Source organism: Elephas maximus, chromosome 5, assembly GCF_024166365.1.
Source record: "Elephas maximus indicus isolate mEleMax1 chromosome 5, mEleMax1 primary haplotype, whole genome shotgun sequence".
NCBI classification, from domain to species: domain Eukaryota; kingdom Metazoa; phylum Chordata; class Mammalia; order Proboscidea; family Elephantidae; genus Elephas; species Elephas maximus.
In genome coordinates this window covers 42,439,959-42,467,343 of record NC_064823.1, presented here as the reverse complement: position 1 = coordinate 42,467,343, position 27,385 = coordinate 42,439,959, and the positions used below count along the sequence as shown (strand labels likewise).

The 27,385-nt window shown below is 40.1% G+C and overlaps 1 protein-coding gene across 1 annotated transcript; it reads right to left on the bottom strand.

Moving 5' to 3' along the window:
• Positions 1 to 25,185, bottom strand: ETNPPL (ethanolamine-phosphate phospho-lyase). The gene is made up of 13 exons (XM_049887073.1): positions 24,959 to 25,185; positions 20,484 to 20,602; positions 20,051 to 20,210; positions 16,796 to 16,870; positions 9,534 to 9,624; positions 8,347 to 8,463; positions 6,092 to 6,174; positions 4,793 to 5,018; positions 3,738 to 3,892; positions 3,018 to 3,107; positions 2,661 to 2,791; positions 514 to 581; positions 1 to 316 (listed from the first exon to the last, which is right to left on the bottom strand). Exons 1-13 carry the CDS (start codon positions 25,012 to 25,014, stop codon positions 311 to 313), a joined length of 1,377 nt encoding a protein of 458 aa, XP_049743030.1. The 5' UTR covers positions 25,015 to 25,185; the 3' UTR covers positions 1 to 310.
• Positions 25,186 to 27,385: the final 2,200 nt, after the last annotated feature.

The window sequence follows — 27,385 nt, the reverse complement described above, 5'->3', positions numbered from 1 at the left end:
GGAAGCACATCAAATGCAGAAAGTAGGCCACTGGGCGCTGGATGGTTCTGGGGCGCGGGCTGCCACGGGAAGCTCACACTTTCCTTCTCTTCAGGGCCAGACGCTGGCATCCTGAGCCACACTGTTGATGCCTCTGTGGTTATTAAGTAGCAGGGTGGGGGAATGACAGGCAGTGTCAAGCAGCCCCAGACAAACAGGAAGGCGCTTAGAAGACATTCACTCCCATTTCACTCGGTGTTTTGAAGGTCCTCTTTGCGGGCTGAAGTTCTTTTGGATACAGGAATGGTCCTGTAAGAATGGCTCTTTGACTTTATTCCTTTCAAGTGGAGTGAAATTGAAATATTTTAATCGTACACTCAAAATTGCAACAACAAGCCAATCCTAGCACACATAGGCTGGTTTTGTTCTAAAGGTCACTATGCAATTTTTTTTTTTAATTTGCATTCCTTTTTCCCAAATTCCCGAAGTTTTAACCTTTTCCTGTAAAAAATAAAGTAGTAGAATGAGTCTTACTTTTGCTCTGCATGGAGTCTTCGCAGAGATCATGCTTTCAGTTCTGGCACCTGTGGCTTCTTCTAAAACTAAAGAAAGACACAACGGAGAAGACAGAATTATACAAAAATCTTTAAAGACATTTGGTACCTATAGGAACATCCTTATTGAGGAATAGAGAGGTAATGTAACATGTTATTGAAAATGTTATTAAAATCTGTGCTTTTTTAAGTTTTTCTGTGTGGCATTTCATCATTACTTACAAGTGTTGCTGAGCCTACCCATATTATTGCCTATGCCTTGTCCACTTTCTGGAGTCCCTGAGAGGTGCAAACAGTTAACGCACTCGGCTGCAAACAAAAAAATTGGAAGCCTGAGTCTACCCAGAGGCACGTTGGAAGAAAGGCTTGGCAATCTACATCCAAAAAATAAGCCGCTGAAAACCCTATGGAGCACAGTTCTAGTCTGGTACATAGGAGGTCACCATTAGCTGGAGTTGACTCAATGGTAAGTGTTTTTTTTTTCTTGCCTACTTTAATCAATGAAAATCCTTCTAGCCCACCCTTAATAATCCTGAAACTCTGGACTGATTTTTAAGTAATAATGGCAGATTTGCTTCAACCTGGCCCTTCTTGGGACCTGAGGACACACAGGCTTGTGAGGATGTTTGCCAGGCTCAGGGAGGAGCATTTGCTCTGCGTCAGAAGACAATGACCACATTACAGGTAGCTTAGGCTGACTCTCCAGTTTCCGATCATCAACTAGCTATTTTGTATGCCGTACCGATTCCTGGCTTCTCAGCCTTGTCCTAACCCCAAAAGGCTGAGAAGGGAACAGAAAAGCTGAATCTCAACTACAGCAAAACAAAAATGATCTAACGTGCATTAACGCTTTGTGTTTTTCAACATGGTTTTACAGTGCTGATTTATTTTCTCATCTCAATTTACACTCATAACAACCTTATGAGCTGGAGATAAAGTCGGTATTACTGTCATTCCTATTTTATAGGTGGGGAAATTAAGTAACAGTGAGGCCAAGTGATTTCGTCTCCCAAGGTTAAGATGAAATCAATAATGAAATTTGGACCAGGATTCAAAACTCCTTGCTAATGGAGTGCTGTTCAGTTGGACCTGAGCACTGGGGGGAAGATGAAGTGTAAACATTTAAAGAAAGAATTATCTGTGGTTTTCATTCTGCTATCCTGTCCATTGGTACATTTACATGGATAATTAGGAATTGATTATTATTTTTAAAATTACATTTCTAGTCACCTGTTTCATATAACATTGAGGTATGGGTAGAAAAAAATAGACATATTAATTAACCTAATTCTACAATATAAAACAAATATATCACAGGCTCTAATTGTGAATGAAAACCAAAATTCTTCAGAAAATTGAACTGTGAAAAGTGAAATAATCACAAGGTCAAATGATTCAGGATACAGCAAAAATGTGTTAACCTGTAGCCTGTAATCTTTACTAAAAACGTATCTTGTATTTTGGTGGTAGAATGCTGAAATGGTATGTATACAGTGCAGCATTTGTGGTGTGTGGTACAATGAACACGTGTAGTTTTACACAGCCCAGATACTGGAAAGCAAAAATAAATGATAATAAAAATAAACCAGTATGCTATTTCGGTAAAGTCCCTTGGTGATGCAAACAGTTAACGCACTCAGCTACTAACTGTAAGGCTGGAGGTTTGAGTCTACCCAGAGGTGCCATGAAAGAAAGTCCTGGAGGATCTAATTCTAAGAAATTGGCCATTGAAAATGGCTGCTAACTGAAAGGTTGGAAGTTCAAGTCTACCCACAGCTGCCTTGGAAGATCTACTAAAAAATCAGCCATTGAAAACTTTATGGAACACAGTTCTATTGTGGCATATATGGGGTTGCCATGAGTAGGAATAGACTCGACAGCAACTGGGAAAAAAAAAAAATTCAGTAAAAGCTTAGATTTGGAATGAAGTGAGTGCAAGTGGAAAAATTTGATTTAACTAAGAGCCCACATAGTTGTTATTTTTTTCAGCTACCATTTTATAGTTGCAGATGCAAAAGTGTGCATTCATTTCTGCCCTCCTCACTTCCATCATGAATAACGAGACGCACATAGGTCATGTGTGACCAGGCCAGGGGGAAAGGGCATCTTGGAGCTCTGGGAACTGACCTGTTAGAATCCCATCGAGTTGTTGCACCATAAACTCTGCATCCTCTTCCGTGAAGCACATAGGTGGTTTTATTTTAAGCACATTTCTGTGAGGTCCATCAGCACTGAGAAGCACTCGCTTTTCCTTCATTCTAATTAGTGCAGAAAATACATGTGAGTGCATATAAATGCTAAGATGATTCAAGAACAATGTGAACAAACAGCAGCTTGGTGTTCTGCATGCAAGAAACCCACTTTTATAAACTGTGTGTATCTTAAACTTCCCTTTTTTGGAGGAGGGAGGAAGTCAAGCAAGATTTTCAATTGTGCCAGATATTGGAGATCCAAGATACCAAATGGGTGTGGGGGTGGATTTACTTGTAGATGACATGTTGAGCCTCAGCTGTGGCAGGGGTCCTTTTCTGCTGGTCCTTCACTAAGTCAATCCCAATAAAAAGGCCAAAGCCCCTGAGGGAGTGGAGGAAAGAAAACTTGACACATGCTCTATGAAGCACTGCATTGTTGCAAAAAAATTAGTACTGTCCCCAAACTTCAGTTTAATTTGAAGCCGAATGTGATACCCTTTCAGGGTAATTGTTATTGATTCTGACTAACCCAAGATATCACTTCTGTGTTCACAGCTCTTTCTAGTTTTTGAAACAAGTTAGTTCTTTGCCATCTAAGCTTTTTTAAAAATTTAATTATAAAAGAAAAAAGTTTTAAAACCATGCCATTTAGTTTCTCAGGACAATAAGATGATAAATGTCTATACACATCTATGAAAAATACCTAGTTTTCCAGGGGCATATTTAAAATAATTTCTAACAGATCATTTAGAATTACTTTAAGCTCCTTCTTCTTTCAATCTTTTGGGTGATGAAATGATTTCAGTTTTTTTTAAGGTATAGAGACCAGAAAGGGTATATCCTCAAATGTTAATACTGGTGATATCTGGGTTCTGGATTATGAATGATGTTTGCTTTCCATGTTTTCCAGATTTAGTTCTACATAATTTATTTTAGGTTTGTAAGGTAAAATATATGCTATTTTCATTTTGGAAAAGTGAATAACTACATAATGACATCGTGATAAGTATACCTGATATCTCCTATCAAAGTATGTTTAGCCTTCTGTTTATTCAGTAACTCTGTAAGATAATTCCCTACTCTGGTGGCATTTCTTTGAAGGTCTTCATTTTCAATTATATCCAGGACAGTCAGACCAACAGCACAAGATACTGGATTTCCTCCATACTGTAGAAAAAGATGAATAAGAAAACATAATAGTCCAATTAGCAGTATCTCTTCATCCATAAGAAATTTGACTCAGACATAAGCAAGTGAAGACATAATTTCAATAAAATTTTCTCTTGCGACATTAGTTTCTCAGATGTAGAATATAGCACGATCCCTCATTCAGGAGTGACATTTTATTGCAAATTATATTCTCCATGCTGCATATGAAGGACTGTCAAGGTATTTATCAGTTCATTCAAACAAAAAAAACAGACAGCATGATGGAAATTAAGGATTTTGGAGCACGGCTCAGTGAGAGAAATACAGGTTTCTGTCCACGAAGAATTTAGTAAAAACAGCTAAGCAATGACATTTCCCTCAAATCATCTAGGCACTTAGATTCAAATTTTGCTTTTACTGCAACATATCCTGTTATGCACGCTTCACAAACTGTAGTAATTTTCCCAAGTTTAAAGACTATGACTTCTTGGGGTAAATGCAAGGAAATGAAATTTCCCAAAGATAAAAAAAATCGGTATCTCTTATGGCAGCCATATAATATTTACAGTATTGAATCATCTACATACTTAAAGGTGTTTCGGAACTTAAATATGATACAAAACATATAAGAAGATCATATCATCTGTTAACGAAAATATCATACCCTCTAAAGTTTAGTCAGGCATCCATCTATCATAGAAACAATAAGAACATTTTAGCAAGGGGAAATATAGACAAGGAATAATCCAGGGAGAACTGTGCCAGATAGAATGAAATCTGGTTAGATTAAAGTTTGGCTGGAGTCCTGGAGTGGTTTGTTGGCAATACTCAACTTTATTCTTCACAACATTGGCAAGAAGTGTAAGAACACACAATAATTTTTTCCTCTTCACCTTAAAGTCAGAGGTCAAAATTTACCGTATTGAAATACTCCATTCCAGAGCTGCTGAAGGCTTCTGCAATTTCTCTGGTTGTTACCACACATGCCATTGGATGGCCATTGCCAATTGGTTTTCCCATTGTGACGATGTCGGGAACAAAGTCTTCGCCATGCATTTGGAAGCTCCAGAAATGTTTCCCAACTCGGCCAAAGCCTACCTGAACTTCATCAGCTATAAATACACCCCCTGCTCCATGTACGTATCTGAAAAGCAAAGGGACAATCTAATGCCCTCAGGCCACTGAGAGTCCCTAAACTCAAAACCGAACCCACTGCCGTGGAGCTGATTCCAATTCGTAGCGACCCTATAGGACAGAGTAGAACTGCACCACAGGGTTTCCAAGGCTGTAAATCTTCATGGAAGCAGACTGCCACATCTTTCTCCCTAGGAGCAGCTGATGGGTTCAAACCGCTGACATTTTGATTCCTAGCCAAGTGCTTTAACCACTGCGACACCAGGGCTTATTGAAAGTTCCCAAACACTTCATAAAAATACAGAAGATCATTGCAGATTTAAAAAGAGCTTAACTTGTAGACGTTAATCTTTGCTAAAAACATTTGTGTATTCAAAACTCCCAATGATACCTATGTGATGTCATTGACTTTGCCATATAATCACACAGTTTCAAGACTGGATATATTCCATATTATTTGAGTGTGTTGCCAAAAGTAAGGTGTATAGTCTTTTAAGTAGGAAGGGAAAGAACTGAACAAGAAGTAGTTTTTAGCAGGTTTAATTTTCAAATATTTATGAATTCGTAAAGCTTAGATGCCAGCCCATCAGAGACAATGCCAGTCAGAGGGCTGGAGCAGAGTCCTAAAGGCCTCTGTTGGACTAAGAAACCTATCAGTTGCGGAACAGTTGACCCTAACTGGTGGAGACCCTCTGGGTGTCAGAGTAGAACTGTGCTCCATAGGATTTTCGATGGTTGGTTTTTTGAAAGTAGATCATCAAGCCTTCCTTCCTAGGTGCCTTTGGGTGGACTCCAAATTCCAATCTTTTGGTTAATAGCCAAGCTCATGACCTATTTGCACCACCCAGGAACTCTGCTGGACCAGGTATAAACCCTTTATTTGCCATACCTTGGAAAGGTGGAGGAGTGTCTGGGATGCTGGAGAGGCTATTTACCAGCTAATCTGGAAGTATTTCAATATTTTTAAAACAGGTATGATCCTATAGAATTGTACCTGCCTTGGTTTTTAGTAGGAAAGAAAAAAAAAAAAAAAGCTGTACAGTGCCTTCAGTTTGACCAAGGATGCCCAAGTCAAGTACATACTCTGCCACTTTCTGGAAGTAGCCTGCTGGAGGAATTATTTGTCCGCCACAACTCTGCATGGATTCAGCAATAAAGGCAGCAATCTATACAAGAGAAGATGGGGTCAAAGTCCATTAGGTCCCCCTTTTACCCCCTAAAAAAGAGGATTTCTTAGAAAGCACATTATTTCAAAAACAGTTGGCGATAGACCTGTGGCAAATTACAAGTAGGCATTTGATTAAAAAGGAAAGAAAGGAGAAGAGAAGAGAAAAGCTATCCATGTTGGAAAAGCAAGTGGTCTAACGTATTTGTTTCTGAAAGTTTAGAGAACCAAAGAAAACTACCATGAGAAATGGAGGAGGTGAGAGTTTGCTTTCCAGTTCTCCAAAATTCATTTTAATGCAGTGTTTCATAAGTAAGGCTGGTGTTTTGATCAGTCTTTGATACAAACTTTTAAAAAATTACTCAGATTCCAAGGCATCAAAGGGTGCCTGCTTTTTTAGCCTGGAGAAGGAGGACTGCCTGAGGATGGGATTTTCACTAAGGAAATGGCAGAGTGTGGCCGAACACCACAGTTATATGCTGAATTTCTAGTTCTTGGCCTGAAGCAGGCTTAACTCTACAGAATTAGGCAGTTCACAAAGGGACCTACGGATGAAGTGTTTTAAAGGTTAAGAAAGAAAAAGCAGAAAATAGATAATGCCAGAGTAAGAAGAGAAAGTTCAGACAGAGTATGGGATAAAAAGTCAATAGAACCAAGGCTCTTGTCCTGACTAATAAAAAAAAAAACCTGACTACCCCTTAGTAAATTGTATTACTTGAGTTAAGTCCTTTACTTTTTAGTTATTGAGTTTACTTATCTGTAAAATGAAGCTATTGGGCCAAAGAGATTTCTGTTATAAAATTCCACAACTATGCAAGTGCAGCTAATATTTTGAAGGCTCCATCTTATATTTGTGTGTTGTTTTAAGCATTGTTAACACCACTGATAACCTGTAAATCTTAGTTCTTGAAGACACGTCTTGTTCCTTAAGAGACAGCATCAATCCAATAATTATTGAATGCTAATGTTCTCAAAAATTTATGCAAACTCTCTTTTAGTAGCAAAAAGTCCCTAAGATCTTGTTAATGCAAACTTTTTCCTGTGTTTACCGATTGTTTAAAGAGTGTGGGCTACACCTGAAAAGGAAAAGAGCTTGAAGTTTTGCACAACAGGTAGCAATTCTGATCTTTTTTTTTTCTCTCTCTCTGCACAGATATATCACACAGGAAGCTATGAAAATCCAGTGGGTTAGGAGGAAAAAGAAGAAAATTGAGAAATATAGATGATGCTCCAGTCAGTAAGACAAAAATAATTGAACTGATTGGAAAAAAGAAAAGACCTCATTTTTATCTCAATGAAGAGTCTTTTCATTGCCATGTCTATGCCATAGATCAGTTTAAAGCTAAAGTATGTGTCAAGGTGCATTAAAGATTTACATAACCTGTTGCCGTCGAGTTGATTCCAACTCACAGTGACCCTGTAGGACAGAGTAGAACTGCCCCATAGGGTTTCCAAGGAGCGGCTGGTGGATTCAAACTGCTGACATTTTAGTTAATAGCCAAGCTCTTAACCATTGTGCCACCAGGGCTCTGAAGCTCCACATAACTAACCCCAAAATGGACTGAGAACTAAGGTGAAAATTTAGAAAATGGAAGCCCTTTTTCCTGCTCTAAAGGACTCTGAGAAGTCCAGACCCAGATTGGAAGAACATTTTTTCTACCTTGGCCTAACCAGGTACAGACCATCCCGAGGCTTCATGATTCAGGAAGGCTGAACGAGTTCAAAAGAAGCCTCAAGGCTCCTGTGTGGGTCTGGACTCTGCACTGGTCCCAAGGCCCCAAGACCCCAAGGCCACTCTGCCTCTTCCCTTCCCTTCACCGTATTAACTCCTGGTACTTCTCTCAGTCGGAACAGTCTGTCCTTGAGCTATCCCTTTCTTAATTCCCTCTTCCATTACTCCTCTGGACTAGACCTGCCTCCCACTGGGAAGGTCAGAATTAGGCCAGCATGGAATGGATATAGTGATTGCATTGCCAGGATAAAGAAAAGTAGACAGTCTTAAAAGCATGACTACAGTAATGCACTTTTTGGAACATGATCTAGTGAAAATGTAACTACAGAAGAACAGAAAGGGAATTTAGATTTAATTCTTTCCCTTCTCTCCATTTTATCGCAATGGTTTCAACCCACTTACAAAAGATATTAAGATGTTTCCAATGCTGTAAGTACAAACCTTTCTCCCACCGTTATGAGCATCTTCAATAATTTTCTTCACCTCATTTGCATAAGCACTGGCTGGGTCTGGATGGTCTTCTCTATATTTTCCTCTGTAAGTATCTGGATGTGGTGCCTGAAAACATCAATGCAGTTTCTCATTATTTGCCTCTTTGACAAATGAATTAAAAAAAAAAAAAAGGCATTTCCCCACAAAGGCATATTAGAAAGGTAATCTTGTGAATTTAGGTGACTGTAAGTTCTTTTGTTGTTCCATCTCTGAATTCTGTGAAGAACTGAAGTCTTTGTATTGTGAACAGGCGCTAGGATTTACTCCCAAACACTTATAAGTCAAGACTGCATCCCTATTCACATGAGTAACAAATTCATATCAACAAGTGTGATTATACTATTTGAAAATTTCAATTAATGGAAACTGTATTAGTTGGTCTATACTGTAAATAAACCAATACTTGCCAACTATATTGCAAATCGTAATCATTCAAAAAACTAAAAGTGGCTTAGCACTGTTTCCAGATGTTAAAATAATGAAAGTATTGCTGATTTTCTTGAAGTCTACAGAGCCTTAATTAATGTAAACACACTAAATGATTTTCACTGTTTCAAAAACTTGGTTGGTTTCTTACTTTGCATAATAAATCTATATAATAATTTATCATACAAAAAAAACTAAACCCATTGCCGTCGAGTTGATTCCAACTCACAGCGACCCCATAGGACAGAACAGAACTGCCCCATAAGGTTTCCAAGGAGTAGCTGGTGAATTCAAACTGCTGACCATTTGGTTAGCAGCCTAGCTCTTAACCACTGTGTCAACAGGGCCCCATAATTTATCATTGAGCAATTTAATTTTAAGACAGTCAAATACACTCAGTTCAACTCTTAATTTTGAGTTGGCATCAACGGTAGAAAAACTAATTGACAATCAAGGAGCAAGAAAAAATAAAGTGACACCTCTGTACAACATGCTCTACCACCACACTAATTTGCCTGCTGAAATACTCATCAATGCTTTTTAAACCACATCCTGTCTTTAGCAAGGTCTTTGACTTTAGCAAGTCACATAATTGTTGTAGATCTTAGTTTCTTTTCCACAGTTTCATTTCAAGGACAGGGTTGCACTAGATTATCACTAGTCATTCTTCCACTAACAACAACCTGATTCTAGGATTTGAAGGTACTTACCACATGTACAAATTCTTTCTTGATATCTTTGCCCTTTCGAAATTTATATGGACTGATCTCTATTAAAGATGATAGGTGACCATGGTAAGCACTGAAAAGAAAAAGAACGGTAAACAAATTCACTCAAAGAAGGATGTTTTTCGAGTACGTGAGAGTGGTATTGCAGATCGTCCAGGAAGAATCTCAACATTGATGCCAGAGTTAACTATATTGGATCTAATTTTTCATGGCATGATTGGCCATTTAATTTGTCTAGTTCTCCTTAAAAAACAAAACACATGAAAAGCCAAGTATGTGGCCTCACAATTTCTTTTTAGCAGAAAAAAAAGCAACTTCTTTGGATTATGTTAAATCTGCTAAATTATGAGTTGGAATTTTCTGTACATTCATGAAAAACTCTGTTTAAATGTATTAAATAGTTATATTTGAGTACATTCAAAAACAACTTTATAGCATAGAATAGGCATGTGTCTCTATTTGGGATGATTTCTAAAGGATGTTCAATTGCAAATATGGGGCAAATAGTAGTCAGGAAGGAACAGGAGGTCTCTTCAAGAAGAACTAAGACTGAGAGGTGATTAAATGATTGTGAAATTATTTTCTTTGACATAAAATACAGGTGTCTGTGATATTCCTTTTTCTATTTCTTGCGCAGAGATATAACTGGGAGGTCTGGGAATGAAATTATAAAAGGTCCATTAGTAGACAGAGCAAAGAGAGGGACCTGTCTTACCAAACATGAAGACATACTACAATGCCATAATAATAAAATTAATATGGTATTGGGAAAACAACAAAGAGATTATTGGAATAAAAGGAGAGCTCAGAGACATTCATACATACATGGTAACCAAGTGGACTTCAGGGGGATTCGATATGAGTAGCTATAAAGGCAGTAGAAGAAAATGCAGAAGAACACCTTTGTGATGGGGTGGAGAAGATAGAGTAACAAAACTTTGAAAACACAAACCATATCATAATTTTATATATTGGAGTTTATCAAAATTAAAGATTTCTATTGAAGGGTATCATGCACAAAGTTAAAAGACTCACGATACATTGGGAAAAGATACTTGAAATGTCTCAAACTAAAAGAGATTAATACCTTAAATGGTGGTTCTTAATTCTGGCTGCATATTATGATAACTTGGGTAACTTAAAAAAAACACCCTGTTTCCTGGGAACAACCTCCAGAAATTATGTGTAATTAGTCTGGGGTAGGCTTGGACATTGGCATTAAAAAAAAAAATTCCCTAAGTGATTCTAAATCACAGTCAAGGATGAGATCTTCTGATTTAGAATATACAAGCAACCAGAAATCAACAAAAAAGGGTGGGCACCCCAACGGAAAAAACGGGCAAAGAACACAAACATCCAGTTCTCAGAAGAGAAATCATGAATGCATAATACGTACATGAAGAGATACTCAAACTCATAATTGTTGTTAGGTGCTGTTGGGTGGGTTTCAACTCATTGTAACCCTATGTACAACAGAACAAAACACTGCCTGGTCTTGTGCCATCCTCACAACCGTTGCTATATTTGAGCCCAGTGTTGCAGCCACTGTGTCAATTCATCTCACTGAGGGTCTTCCTCTCTTTCCCTGGCCTTCTTTTTTACTGCTTTACCAAGCATGATGTCCTTCTGCAGGGGCTGATACCTCCTGATAACATGTCCAAAGTATAAGAGATGCTGTCACCATCTTTGTTTCTAAAGAGCATTCTGGCTGTACTTGTTCCAAGACAGATTTGTTCATTCTTTCTGTTCATTCTTTTGACAGTCCATGGTATATTCAATATTCTTTGTCAACACCATAATTCAAAGGCATTGATTCTTCAGTCTTCCTTAATTGTTGTCTGCTTTACATGCATATGAGGCAATTGAAAACACCATGTTTTTTTTTTCAGTCAGACTCACCTTAGTCCTGAAAGTGACATCTTTGCTTTTTAACACTTTAAAGAGGTCTTTTATACCAGATTTGCCCAATGCAATGCATCTTTTGATTTGCTTCCATGGCAGTTGACTATGGATTCAAAAATCCTTGGCAACTTCAGCCTTTTCTCCATTTATCATGATGTTGTTAAAATTTTCGTCTTCTTTACGTTGAGGTACAATTCATACTGAAGACTGTGGTCTTTGACCTTCATCAGTAAGTGCTTCAAGTCCTCTTCACTTTCACCAAGCAAGGTTGCATCATCTGCATAATGCAGGTTGTTAATGAGTCTTCCTCCAATCTTGATGTTGATTCTTCTCCATATAGTCCAGCTTCTCAGATTATCCATTCAGCATACAAATTGAATAAGTATGGTGAAAGGACACAACCCTGAAGTACACCTTTCCTAACTTTAAACCACACAGTATCCCCTTGTTCTATTTGAACAACTGCCTCTTAGCCTAAGTACAGGTTCCTCATGAGCACAATTAAGTGCTCTGGAATTCCCATTCTTTGCAATGTTATCCATAATTTGTTATAATACACACAGTCAAATGCCTTTGCATAGTCAACAAAACACAGGTAAACATCTTTCTGGTGTCCTCTGCTTTCAGCCATGATCCATCTGATATCAGCAATGAGATCCCTTGTTCCACTTCCTGTTCTGAATCTGGTTTGAATTTCTGGCAGTTCCCTGTCAATGTACTGCTACAACAGCTTTTGAATGATCTTCAGTAAGAACTTACTTGTGTGTGATATTAATGATATTGTTTGATAATTTACACATTCTGTTGGATCACCTTTCTTTGGAATTGGTACAAATACGGATCTCTTCAAGTCTGTTGGCCAGGTAGCAGTCTCCTAAAATTCTTAGCATAGATAAGTGAGAGCTTCCAGCACTACATCCATTTGTTGAAACATCTCAGTTGGTATTCTGTCAATTCCTGGAGCCTTGTTTTTCACCAATGCCTTCACTGCAGCTTGGACTTCTTCCTTCGGTACCAATGGTTCTTGATCATATGCTACTTCCTGAAATGGTTGAATTTTTTCAGAATAGACTGCCAGGTCCTTCTAAGTCTATCTTAGTCTGGAAGCTCTGCTGAAACCTGTCCAACAAGGGTGACCCTCCTGGCATTTGAAATACCGGTGGCAAATCTTCCAGTAACACAGCAACAAACAAGCCACCACAGTATGACAAACTGACAGTCACATCAAACTCATCGTTGTTGTTGTTGTAAAGTGCCATTGAGTCAGTTCCGACTCATGGCAACCCTATGCACAAGAGAACGAAACACTGCCCGGTCCTGCACCATCCTTACAATTGTTGTTATGCTTGAGCTCATTGTTGCAGCCACTGTGTCAATCCGCTTCATTGAGGGTCTTCCTCTTTTCTGCTGACCCAGTACTTTACCAAGCATGATGTCCTTCTCCTGGGACGGATCCCTCCTGACAACATGTCCAGAGTATGTAAGAAGCAGTCTCGCCATTCTTCCTTCTAAGGAGCATTCTGGCTGTACTTCTTCCCAGACAGATTTGTTCATTCTTTTGGCAGTCCATGGTATATTCAGCATTCTTTGCCAACACCACAATTCAAAGAAGTCAATTCTTCTTCGGTCTTCCTTATTCATTGCCCAGCTTTCACATGCATATGATGTGACTGAAAATACCATGGCTTGAGTCAGGTGCACCTTAGTCTTCAAGGCGACATCTTTGTTCTTCAACACTTTGAAGAGGTCCTTTGCAGCAGATTTACCCAATGCAATGTGTCTTTTGATTTCTTGGCTGCTGCTTCCACGGGTGTTGATTGTGGATCCAAGTAAAATGAAATCCTTCACAACTTCAAACTTTTCTCCGTTTATCATGATGTTGTTCATTGGTCCAGTTGTGAGGATTTTTGTTTTCTTTATGTTGAGGTGTAATCCATACTGAAGGCTGTGGTCTTTGATCTTCATTAGTAAGTGCTTCAAGTTCTCTTCACTTTCAGCAAGCAAGGTAGTGTCATCCGCATAACGCAGGTGGTTAACGAGTCCTCCTCCAATCCTGATGCCCCGTTCCTCTTCATATAGTCCAGCTTCTCGGATTATTTGCTCAGCATACAGATTGAATAGGTATGGTGAAAGAATAGAACCTTGACGCACACCTTTCCTGACTTTAAACCAATCTGTATCCCCTTGTTCCGTCCGAACAACTGCCTCTTGATCTATGTAAAGGTTCCTCATGAGCACAATTAAGTATTCTGGAATTCCCATTCTTGGCAATGTTATCCATAGTTTGTTATGATTCACACAGTCGAATGCCTTTGCATAGTCAATAAAACACAGGTAAACATCCTTCTGGTATTCTCTGCTTTCATCCAGGACCCATGTGACATCAGCAATGATATCCCTGGTTCCATTTCCTCTTCTGAAACTGGCCTGAATTTCTGGCAGTTCTCTGTCGATATACTGCTGCAGCTGTTTTTGAATGACCTTCAGCAAAATTTTGCTTGCGTGTGATATTAATGATATTGCTCTATAATTTCCACATTCGGTTGGATCACCTTTCTTGGGAATAGGCATAAATATGGATCTCTTCCAGTCAGTTGGCCAGGAAGCTGTCTTCCATATTTCTTGGCATAGACGAGTGAGCACCTCCAGCACTGCATCTGTTTGTTGAAACATCTCAATTGATATTCCATCAATTCCTGGAGCCTTGTTTTTTGCTAACGCCTTCAGAGCAGCTTGGACTTCTTCCTTCAGTACCATCGGTTCCTGATCATATGCCACCTCTTGAAATGGTTGAACACTGACTAATTATTTTTGGTGTAATGGCTCTTTGTATTCCTTCCTTCTTTTTTTGATGCTTCCTGCGTCGTTTAATATTTTCCCCATAGACTCTTTCACTATTGCAACTTGAGGCTTGAATTTTTTCTTCAGTTCTTTCAGCTTGAGAAACGCCGAGCGTGTTCTTCCCTTTTGGTTTTCCATCTCCAGCTCTTTGTACATGTCATTATAATACTTTACTTTGTCTTCTTGAGATGCCCTTTGAAATCTTCCGTTCAGTTCTTTTACTTCATCAATTCTTCCTTTTGCTTTCGCTGCTCGATGTTCGAGAGCAAGTTTCAGAGTCTCCTCTGACATCCATTCATCTTGGCCTTTTGTTTCTTTCCTGTCTTGTCAATGACCTCTTGCTTTTTTCATGGATGATGTCATTCCACAACTCGTCTGGTCTTCTGTCACTAGTGTTCAATGCATCAAATCTATTCCTCAGATGGTCTCTAAATTCAGGTGGGATATACTCAAGGTCATATTTTGACTCTCATGGACTTGCTCTGATTTTCTTCAGTTTCAGCTTGAACTTGAATATGAGCAATTGATGCTCTGTTCCACAGTCGGCCCCTAGCCTTTTCCTGACTGATGATATTGAGCTTTTCCATCATCTCTTTCCACAGATGTAGTCAATTTGATTTCTGTGTGTTCCATCTGGCGAGGTCCATGTGTATAGTTGCTGTTTATGTTGGTGAAAGAAGGTATTTGCAATGAAGAAGTCGTTGGTCTTACAAAATTCTATCGTTTGATCTCCGGCATTGTTTCTATCACCAAGGCCATATTTTCCAACTACTGATCCTTCTTCTTTGTTTCCAACTTTCGCGTTCCAATCGCGAGTAATTATCAATGCATCTTGATTGCATGTTTGATCAATTTCAGACTGCAGCAGCTAATAAAAATCTATTTCTTCATCTTTGGCCCTAGTGGTTGGTGCATAAATTTGAATAATAGTCGTATTAACTGGTCTTCCTTGTAGGCGTATGGATATTATCCCATCACTGACAGTGTTGTACTTCAGGATAGATTTTGAAACGTTCTTTTTGAAGATGAATGCAACACCATTCCTCTTCAAGTTGTCATTCCCAGCATAGTAGACTATATGATTGTCTGATTCAAAATGGCCAATACCAGTCCATTTCAGCTCACTAATGCCTAGGATATTGATTTTTATGCATTCCATTTCATTTTTGATGATTTCCAATTTTCTAGATGCATACTTCATACACTCCAGGTTCTGATTATTAATGGATGTTTGCAGTTGTTTCTTTTCATTTTGAGTCATGCCACATCAGCAAATGAAGGTCCCGAAAGCTTTACTCCACCCATGTCGTTAAGGTCAACTCTACTTTGAGAAGGCAGCTCTTCCCGAGTCATCTCTGAGTGCCTTCCAACCTAGTGGGCTTATCCTTCTTCCTAGTCTGTCTTAGTCTGGAAGCTCAGCTGAAACCTGTCTTCCATGGGTGACCCTGCTGGTATCTGAATACCAGTGGCATAGCTTCCAGCATCAGAGCAACACGCAAGCCCCCACAGTATGACAAACTGACAGACACGCAACTCATAATTAGAAAACTGGAAATTAAGACAACGTTGAGATACCATTTTATCTCAATTAGATTGGCAAAAATTAGAAGGCTGGATAACGTCAAGTTTGGGGAAGGATATGGAAAATAGGAACTTTCATGCACTGTGTAGATTGTTGCAATCACTCTGGAGAAAATATTGAAGTTGTCAAGGATTTCATTTTACTTGGATCCACAATAAACACCCATGGAAACAGCCATCAAGAAATCAAGTGACACATTGCATCATTGCATTGAGCAAATCTGCTGCAAAAGATCTCTTTAAAGTGTTAAAAAGCAAAGATGTCACTGAGGACTAAGGTGCACCTGACACAAGTCATGGTATTTTCAATCACCTTTTATGCATACAAAAGCTGGGCAGTGAATAAGGAAGGCTGAAAAAAAAAAGAATTGATGCCTTTGAATTATGGTGTTGGTGAAGAATATTGAATATACCATGGACTGCAAGAAGGATGGACAAATCTGTCTTGGAAGAAGCACAGCCAGAATACTCATTACCAGCAAGGATAGTGAGAATTTGTCTCACATACTTTGGATATGTTAGCAGAAGGGACCAGTTCTTGGGAAGGGACATCATGCTTAGTAAAGTAAAGGGTCATCCAAAAAGAGGAAGACCCTCCATGAGATAGATTGACCCAGTGGCTGGAACAATGGGCTGAAGTACAACACAATTTTGAGGATGTCGCACGACCTGGCAGTGTTTTGTTCTGTTGTACATAGGGTAACTATGAGTTGGAACCACATGACAGCGCCTAACAACAACAGAAGAAACTGAATATCCTCTGAGCTTAAGCTGGCCTTGATACTTCAATAAATAATAAAAAACATTGTGTCATACATCCACCCTCCTCCATGTGTGCTTATGGCATTAGTGTGTGTAGTACCAATACAATTTTGTCTCTGAAAGAGCTTCTGCTTAGAAATCTTGCATCCAAGACTTACTGGTCAAGAGTGATCACATCTTGGTGGCCTCTGTACTGCCGAGCCAGGCGTAGGGCTAAGTCATTGGCTTCAGATCTATTAAGATAACACATTAAAAAGGGGACAATGTGACATAAACTTTTAAAAATTTTCCAAGATGTTGATTACAAAAGTTGTAACATTGTAATTATTCAGAAATGTGTAAAGTTGTAGTCCTCTTCTTCTCCTTCAATCCTCCTGCCCATCCCCCGGGCTGCAATCTCAGTGAAACTTTCAAATAATTTCTCCAGATAATTCTCCAATAAGAATTAACAATATACTGTTCATTTCAAACTTCAGCCCGGTACAGCCACATCAATAGGTGACTAACTTTGAGGGTAATAAGAAGTTTGTGTTAGTTTGATGTCATTGGGATGAATGGAGGACCCATTAGCTTGGCTATCAAACTTATATTGTATTGATCCAATGTTTGGTTATCCTTATCGATAAGATGAAGAATGATAATTTTTCTATTGTGTTCAGAGAGTCTAAATATACTACCCAGACATAGGGGAAGGAAACAGGCATTTTCGGACTGTTTACTCCTGCCAGACATAATCTTGAATGTTTTACTTGTATTTATTCTCATAACAACTCTGCACAGCAAATATTATCAGTTCCTTTTCATGGATGAGTAAACAGCCTCAGGTTAAGTGATCAGAATAAGGTCTCACAGTTAATAAAAGGTAAAGCCAGGCTTCAGACTTAAGCCTATCTGACTTTGAGAACCATATTCTTTTTACTTGCCCTGGCTGTCACCTATAGCCTTTGGGGGCACTACTGTTTAGAGTTAACCCCTCTTTGGCAGTATAAGATTCTTTAGGAATGAAAGTCAAATATTATGATATTTCATTTATTGAAGGCAAGAATATAACAAGTTAGATCCTAATTCTTCGCAACATAAAAAGGAAACAATCTTCTAGTTATAAATTTGTTTTTAAAATAGCTCAGTGATAAGAGAAGAGCAAATCACATATAAGCAAACATTTACAGAATCTCTAATAGTTAATCATAATACATATATAACTTTTAAAATATGAGCTTATACTCTATGTACAGCTTTCTCTCCCAGTATCATGTCACATTGTAAGCTTTTCTACATATCATTAGGTATGTATATTCAAAAACACACTTTTTAATGTCTGTCTAATATTCCATAGAATGTATGTATAATAATTTTGATTTACAGAATATAAAAGTTGGAACATGTTTTTTCACTTAAATTTCCTCCTTTCTTTTTTTTTTTTTTCTTTTTTTTAGTGGGCAGTGAGGGAAAATATGCTCAATTACCTAAGAAAATAAATAAATAAATAATCTTGAAATTATAGCTTGTTTAGTAGAGTTCTTTCTTTGCTAAAATTTCTCATTCATACTTTGAAAGAACAATCTTTTTTTCTCATTTTTGTTTTATTATACTTTAGATGAAGGTTTACAGAATAAGCTAGTTTCTCATCAAACAGTTCACACATCATTCTATGACTTTGGTTAACAACCCCATGACAGGTCGACACTCTCCCTTCTCAACTCTGGGCTCCCTATTACCAGGTTTCCTGTTCCCTCATGCCTTCCAGTCTCTGCCCCAGGGCTGGTGCACCCCTTTAGTCTTGTTTTGTTCCATGGGCCTGTTCAATCTTTGGCTAAAGAGTGAACTTCAGGAGTGACCTCATTACTGAGCTGAAGGGGTGTCCAGGCCCATACTCTCAGGGTTTCTCCAGTCTCTGTCAGGATAGCAAGTCTGGTTTTTCTGTCTGAATTAGAATTTTTTTCTACATTTTTCTCCAGCTCTGACCAGGACCCTCTATTGTGATCCCTTTCAGAGCAGTCAGTGGTGGTAGCCAGGCACCATCTAGTTGTACTGGACTCAGTCTTGTTGAGGCTGTGGTAGATGTGGCCCGTTAATCCTTTGGACTAGTCTTTCCCTTTTGTCTTTAGTTTTCTTCATTATTCCTTACTCCCGAAGGGATGAGACCACTGGAGTATCCTAGATGGGCACTCACAGGCTTTTAAGACTCCAGACGCTACACACCAAAGTAGAGTGTAGAACATATCTTTATAAACTATGTTATGCCAGTTGAGCTAGATATTCCCCGATATCATGGTCCCCACAGCCCTCAGCCCAGCAGTTTGGTCACTCAGGGAGCTTGGATGTGTCTATGGCGCTACCGTGACCTTGCTTTGTACAGGTTTTGTTGGCTTCCGCAGTATTGTGCACTGTCTTACCCTTCACCAAAGTTTCCACTTATCTATTGTCTACTAAGTTTTTTTCCATCCCACCCCTCCTCTCCCTCGTAACCATCAAAGATTGTTTCTTTTTGTATGTAAGTCTTTTCATGAGTATTTAGAGTAAGTGGTCTCATACAATGCTTGTCCTTTTGTGATTGACTAATTTCACTCAGCATAATGCTCTCCAGATTCATCCATGTTATGAGATGCTTTGAAAGAACAATCTCGGCCCACTAAATCTTTAGCTACTTACTCTTAGCTTCTTACTCTATTGTCCAAAGAAAACTGTACTTTAGATGAAGGTTTACAGAACAAACTATCTTCTCATTAAACAATTAGCACACGTATTGTTTTGTGACATTGGTTACAAACCCCATAACATGTCAACACTCTCCCCTTCTCCAACTTGGGTTCCCCATTACCAGCTTCCCTGTCCTGTCCTGACTTCTAGTCCTTGCCTCTTTAGGCTCATTTTGTTTTATGGGCCTGTCTAATCTTTGGCTGAAGGATGAACCTCAGGAACGACTTCATTGCTAAGCTAAAAGGGTGTGCAGGGGCCATACTCTTGGGGTTTCTCCGATCTCGGAGAAGTGAGCAACTTTTGACCAATCAGATTTTCTTATGTGAACACCAGATTTGATTGAACATTTTTTTTGCCACGGTTACTACCTAAGTATCTATCCTTCAGGGATACTTAAGGGTATGCATTCCCCATCTTCCTCCAAGTAAACCATAGTAATAGAAAGTTGGGTGGCACGCATGGGTTAATCATCATACTGTTGTTAGAGGCTTGCTCAAAGCCTTGGAACATACTGTCCGGTGTCCTATCTATAATAGTAAAGTGGACGAACCAGAAAGATCAGGTACCTAAATGTGTGCTCACGTAATAAATGGCAAAAATCTCAGACATCTGCATTCCACCAGGAATCAAAAAGAAAGCTATGTGTGAGAGAGTAGAAAATGAGATTGGTGGAAATGGGGATGGGTGGGAAACCCGGAAAAAAAGAAACATACCCTGAATTTGTAAAATAGCAAACAGAGAGTTTCTCCGGCAGGGTTGCTGAAAGGCGCTTGGCATACTCAACAATGCTGTCGTGAAGGAACCGAGAGTTTGTATTTAGCAGTTCCATCTGTTTCAAGGCAGCTTTGACCACTTCAGGGTGACAGTGTCCCACTAAAATTTAGGAGACAAAAGTCCAAGAAATAAGTTACAACTCTAAGTGCCTGGGAAACGAGGGGATTTCTGAAGCATGAAAAAGAGAAAGAGAGAGAGAAAAAAAGAAAGCTGAATTTCTTTCCCTCTACAAATTTTGTTGCCACTTTTCCTTGCTAGCACAGCAAAGAAACGGCAGCCACTGACATTCCTGGGAAGAATATTAACGGTCCCAGTCTGCCGCCATACCCCACAGACTTATCCTTCAAATCACAGCAGAGACAGGACATTTACCATGGGCCACATTGCTGATGCAGTCCAAATACTGGTCGCCTTTCTCATCAAACATGTACTGCCTCTGAGCTCGCACAATTTTGATGGGATCATCAGCAAAGAAAACTTTACATGAGGGCCTAGAAATAATGAAAGGAAACATTTTGGTCCAGTAGGACTGCTCAGTATTTTTCCTTCTTAACGAAGGTCACCATCAGTGGAAAATTACAATTACATAAAAGAAAGGGAAAACACAACCTGGGTGACGTGTTTTTTTTTTTTCATTTCATATCAGCCTGGAACATTTTACCTTAATTCCCCATTCACTGCACTGCTCAAATCTCTTATGCTTGTTCTGAAATTTGTCATGATTTGACAACATTATTTAGAGGCACACCCATCAACTCTGTGACAGCTCTAATCACAAACATCAGTAACTTTTCTGTGGGAAATCTTGTTCTATTAAGGGAAAACAAACAACTTTTTTTTTTTTTAGTTGTACTGTGTGACAGAAACTGTTAACACATTTCACAAATATTATCTCATTTAATCCTTCCAACAATTCTATGAAATAGGAGGTCATTATCATTCTCAGTGTCATAGGTGAGGAAACCAAGGCAAAAGAAAGTCAAGAAACTTGCTCAAGGTTTTACAGTGAGTGAGAAAACCAAAATTTGAAACTAGGCTGTCTTATGCCATTGTTCATGTTGGTGTTTTTTTCTTCCCCCTCACCTCCTGTAATCTAATGTATAAAGAAATGAATAACTCTAAAAGCCTAATTTATGAAGAAATGAATAGCTCTACAAGCTAATTACAAATAACTTAGAGTTAAATAAATGAAGTGGATTTTATAAAAGACCATTTCCATACATTTTGAGTGGTATTCATCCTGTATCAATTGGATTTTCCATTCTTAAACAATGAAACTCAATTATTCTTCTAAACCCTTCACCCATTCTTTTGAGCATAATAAAAAGTCATCCATATTTTTGGTTATTTGGATGAACACATGAAGTGTAGACTTTAGCAATGTAGAAACATCGCAAAGGTTTCTGGTATTGGCTACATGAGCATTTATGAACCACAAATATTGAACATATATTTTGGTAATTTTGCATGCATAAAAATACCATATGCATTGGAGGTAATTTTGGGGCTATTTATATAAAAAATGGATGTGCAATTATTTAGAAAGCATTTTGATTCTTGTGAGTAATAGCTAATCTTAAATTTTAAAATTGTCCAGGATTAATCGTGTTCTACTGATGTTAAGCATCATCAGTTAAAATGAAAATAATATTTAATGAGAATATTTAAGTGGTTCAAATTCAGCTGTTAGTTTATACCTACAAGTTCAAGTTAAAATACAAGGACAATCTTTGTTACTAATGTAGGGTGAAGCCTGCAGCCTTCCCCTTGCTTTCTTCACATACTTTCCACCTTGCCCCTCAGGCTTCTGGTAAAATTCTGCTTCTCTCAATTGATGGCTCCATTATCCCTTTCACAGACTCTGTTCTGCTCATATCAGAAATGATTAGGATTGCATTGGGATCTAACTATATTGAAAACTAACAGAAAGGAGTGGTGGTTACAAAAAAGAGCTAGGCATTAAAAAAAAAAAAAAAAAAAAACTGCCATAGAGTCAGTTCCGACTCACAGTGACCCTATAGGACAGAGTAGAACTGTTCCGTAGGGTTTCCAAGGCTATAGATCTTTACGGAAGAAGACCGCCACGTCTTTCTCCCTCAAGCAGCTGGTGGGTTCCAACCTCTGACATTTCAGTTAGCAGCCCAGTGCTTAATCGCTGAGCCTTCAGGGCTCCTTGTGAAGGCATAACCAAAAAAAAAAAAAAAAAAGGAAACCCAAACCTTCTGTGGCCCAGTTGATTCCAATCATAGCAACACTAAAAGACACAGTAGAACTGCCCCATAGGGTTTCCGAGAGGATGCTGGTGGATTCAAACTGCTGACCTTTCAGGGGGGTAGAAATTTGACCATTTGACCCTTCTGCAGAGTTGAGAGAAACCCAACTCCAGCTGCCTAAACTACCCAGCAACCTCCAGGTTGAGGTCAGAAGTCTCCATATGAGAAATCCCCTAGCATTTCTTGGAAGATCATACTGGTTCTTTTCTTTCTTGTGTCCCCCAGTCATGCCTGTCCTTGTCTGGCTGCAGCTTTTTAGTTAATTGCATGCAAATATCGCAGATGGCTGATTTCACAAGGGTTAGAAGAACCAACTCCATTGCAATGGGTAGAGGTAGCCCTAGAGCTCTGGTGGCGCAGTGCTTAAGAGCTCCACTGCTAACCAACAGGTCAACAGTTTGAATCCACCAGCCTTTCCTTGGAAACCCTTTCGGGCAGTTCTACTCTGTCCTATAGGGTTGCTATGAGTTGGAACCGACTTGATGGGAATGGGTTTGGTTTTTTTGTTTGTTTAAAGGGAGCCCTGGTGGTACAGTGGTTAAGGGCTCGCTGTTAACCAAAAAGTCAGTAGTTCAAATCCACCAGCCACTCCTTGGAAACTCTTTGGGGCAGTTTTACTCTGTCCTACAGTGTCACTATAAGTCAGAATTGACTCGATGGTAACGGGTTTGGTTTTCTGTTTTTTTGGGTTTGAATGGCCACAATCATATGTACCTTTTAAAAATGCAATCACAAAGCACTAATGCACTTGTTAGCATTTGCTCACCCCTGTGAAGTAAAATGTTACTCCCACTTTCATGTAAGAGTAAATTAATTTGACAGTGGTCACACTGGTAACATAACACTGAAGTAGGGCCAGAGCCCAGGTCTGAACTTCACCTTCATTCAGTCCTGTCCACTTACCATTACATTAAAGCCAAAAAATCAAACCAAACCCACTGCCATAGAGGCCATTCCAACTCACAGTGATTCCATAGGACAGAACAGACCTGCCCTATAGGGTTTCCAAGGCTATAAATCTTTATAGAAGCAGACTGCCACATCTTTCTCCTGCAAAGGACTGGTACGTTCAAGCTGCTAACCTTTTGGTTAGCAACTGTGTGCTCCTTCAGGACCCAATGACTTTTTTCTTTTAATTTCTTGTTGATACTATGTGGTTTCCAGTAATGGAGGGCATGCTGAATCATTCAGTGGTCTGAACTTTCGGTATATAATATGGTTTTGGAAACCCTGGTGGCATAGTGGTTAAGGGCTACAGCTGCTAACCAAAAGGTTGGCAGTTTGAATCCACCAGGAGCTCCTTGGAAACCCTGTGGGGCAGTTCTACTCTGTGCTATAGGGTCGCTCTGAGTTGGAATCAACTTGACGGCAGTGGGTTTGGTTTTTTTTTTTTTTTAATCTGGTTTTTGTTTTATGCTTTATTCCACAAATTGTACCCTCTGAGTCCAGAAGTACATTTATGCACCCCTTGCGAACACAAACTCTACCCTTAGAGTCGAGAGGTATGCATGTTTACCGAATTAAAAAAATGTTCGAAAGTCATGTTTTTCCTATCCAAAATTCAATGATTCAGCACCATCTCATACAATACCCTATAAAAACAATAATTTGCAGCACATGCCTGTTTTATCCATTTCAAACTGTTCTACAGCGTAAACTGCCTGCGAGTATCAAGTACTGTCAGTGGGACCGGAGCTTCCCAAAGAACCCCAGAGGTACAAAAAGTGGTCACTAAGTATACCACTGGTCCTGAAAGGGCAACCACTGCGTCGCTACGGCTCCTTACCATTATATTACCAAGTAGTTAATAACAGGGACAAAACAAAAGCAGACTGGAGAGAAAATCCCATTTTTAAACTGAGCAAGAACAAAGTTGGGGAGACCAAGGGGGCCTCTGCTAACTGAACTCCCTGCTTTCCTAACTGAAAGTCGTTTCAAAGTCTGCCTCCCTACTGACCGGCTTAACCTTTTACCCCTTAACCAAGCATGCAAGAAGAAAAATTCAAAATGAAACAAAATTTGCCATTAGCGGTTTTCACAGGCATCATCAAAAATATCTCTGGGTTCATAGTTTTCAAAAACTTTTCGAGCTGGGTGGGGGTGGAGGACTGCTGCCCATCTTCCTCCCAGCGCCCATCCCTAGAACAGTATTCTCCTCCTGGGCTACTAACTCTCTTCTGTCAACTCCTCCAACCGGCCAACAACTTCCCTTCATTTGCGGGCTGCAGAACAACCCGATCGCGCTCCAGCCGGACTGGAGGCGTGTTTCCGGGGCCCCCGAGGCTTCCACGTCGCAGCCCGCCGCTCACAGCAGCTCCACTGGCGGAGGGCGCGGAGTCCGCGCCCCAGGAGCCGCGGGTTGGCGGAGGCGCAGACTGCGGCAGGGTGGAGCGCGCGTGCGCAGGCGCGCGCAGCGGGTGGACCCGGCGTCTCGCGCTCAGCAAGCAGATGCCTCCGCGGAGCCACCGCGCGCGCAGTCTCTTGCTGGCTCGCTGGCTCGCTGTCTGCCCGGCATTAGCGCCCCGCTTTGCACTTGTTTTCCCCCCTCTACGCTTCTTTCCGGAAAACCTTTACCCGATGTGCCTCCTCCTTAGCGCCAGGGTGTCCTGCTTACTGTACAGTTCGCACATAGTGACGGGGCTGCCGGGAGCTCCGAGAGGTCTCTCCTCTCCGGTCAGAGCGCCTCCCTCGCGAGCCCGGGGCCGGCTTCGGCAGCCTGGCCTTCCCTCTCCTTTTCCCTCCTTGGGCTCCCTCGTCCTGGGCGTCGCAGGTCAGTGGTGGCATCAGCCAGCTGGGGTCATCTCCCTTTTATGGCTTGCTCTGCCTTTACCCTTGGCCAAGCCCCTCCCGTCTCTCCTCCTCCTCCTGGTGCCTGCTTGGCAAGTCACTGGGCTAGCCACTCATTCGCCACCCACTCCTGTCCCCGGTCTAACTGGCTCGTGTCCGCTTGCCCTCCCCATCTCTGTTATTATTTCTTTTTAAATCGCCTTTTATTTTCCTAACTTTGCCTTGCTTTCCGCTTCCTCCTCTGCCTGTGAATACTCTCCTCTTCTTTGCTTTTTCCCCCCTCCCTTTGGAGTGTATCCCATTATTTTCCTGTAAACATTCAAAGGTAGGTGCTTCCTGGAGATATCAAAATTCTCCAGCTTTCTCCATTCTTACACTAAGCATGTTCCAGTAACGTAACCTACCATTTACTCAGCACAAGCAACAAGTCACAGTTGCCTAAGTATAAAGAACTAGAACTCAGCCTCTTAGCTGGTTGGGAGTGACGATGTATAACATGTTTCAAATAACAAAACCAAACCTTTTGCCATCAAGTCAATTCAGACTCACAGCAACCCTATAGGGTTTCCAGGGCTGTGATCTTTATGGAACCAGACTGTCACTCATAGCAACCCTATAGGGTTTCCAAGGCTGTAATCTTTATGCAAACAGATTGTCACATCTTTCTCCCGAAGGGGAGACTGGTGGGTTTGAACTGCTGACCTTTTGGTTAGCAACCAAGGGCATAACCACTGTGCCACCAGGGGTCCTCTTTCAAATACGTACCTACTTTAATAATATCTACAGTTCTAATTTTTCTGGTACTACTACTAGCCAAAAGGTTGGTGGTTGGAAACTGCCCAGAGGCCCTTGGAAGATGGGCCTGGCAACCTGCTTCCGAAAGGCCACAGCCTTGAAAACCCTATAGAGCAGTTCTATTCTGTACACATGGGGTGGCCACGAGTTGATTCAGTTGCAACTAACAACGACATACAGATTACAAAGCACATTCATGTGACTTATTGAGTCCTTAAAACAACTCTAGAGATGGGCACGAGAGTTATTACTATTCCTTTTAACAATGGAAAGTGAGGTTGTGCCCTGTTCCATAATTACCCATCTGATAGTGAACTTGGGATTTCCCCCTAGGATTCTTGACTTCCTTTGGGATGCTTTCCTCAAACTGATCAAATTTGAAGTTAAATATATGGATAGAAACCCATTGCTGTCAAGTGAATTCTGACTCAAAGCGACCCTATAGGACAGTAGAACTGCCCCCATAGAGTTTCCAAGGCGTGGCTGGTGGATTCAAACTGCTGAACTTTTGGTTAGCAGCCATAGCCCTTAACCACTTCACCACCAGGACCAACCCTAATTAACTATACCATTGCAGCATAAACTATTTTAAGAACTAAAGATCATTTATCTTAACCCGTCTGTTCTGTAGATAAAAAGCAATGAGGCGGAGGAAAGGTAAAGACTTATTCAGAGTCACACAACTACTTAGCGATAGGATTAAAACTAGATTATTTCATTGTGTATTTGGAAAGAAAAACACAGAAAGCCTAGTTTGCCTGTAACAACCACATTGGATAAATGTTTGCAAATATCCTTTGTCTTGAATAAAGTTATTTACGTTAACACACTGCAGGAGTAGAGTTGCATTGCCTAAGATGGGTAAAGAAATGGAGTCCTGAGAGCAACAGCGTGCTAAAAATTCTAGCTGTTATAAATGAAGGGGAAAAGGCATCTAGGAGACTTGCCCGAAATCTGAATCACGGCATTTGGGTCTAATGTTGCCGACTGGACCTCTGAAAGCACCTAGCCCTAGTGAAGGCACAGCTGATCATGCTCCTTTCCCAGCTCTCCACTACTCCTTGTTATCCTCGGTGCCTTGACACATGTTCTTTACGTCATCCTGGACTGTGATACTTGGGGTCTGGACCTGGTTCTTCTATAAGCTGGCTGGACTTCTTGACCTTTCTGAGGCCCGATTTTCTTGGATTAAAAAACGTATTCTCCCTGATTTAAAGCATAATGAATAGGGCTTACGTGAGGTCATGATTCTGGAGTGTGTGGCAGGATTATTATTAAGATCTGAATGTTCCTCTTCTTGGTCCTTTTTTTTTTTTTCTCAGTGTCATTGACGACTCCTTTATCCTTAATACATGAGCCTTTTGGTTTTTGACACCATACTATCCTGATCTTCCTCTTTCTTCGCTCAGCATTTAAGTG

What these genes read in the sequence shown, in the direction of transcription:
- ETNPPL (XM_049887073.1), bottom strand. Translation starts at nt 25,014, where the DNA reads ATGTGCGAACTGTACAGTAAGCAGGACACCCTGGCGCTAAGGAGGAGG. An exon ending in TACTTCCAGAAAGTGGCAGA is followed by an intron (nt 5,019 to 6,091) that starts GTATGTACTTGA and finishes TTTGCTTTTCAG; the next exon opens with ATACGTACATGGAGCAGGGG. An exon ending in ACTTTGATAGGAGATATCAG is followed by an intron (nt 3,108 to 3,737) that starts GTATACTTATCA and finishes CCACTCCCTCAG; the next exon opens with GGGCTTTGGCCTTTTTATTG.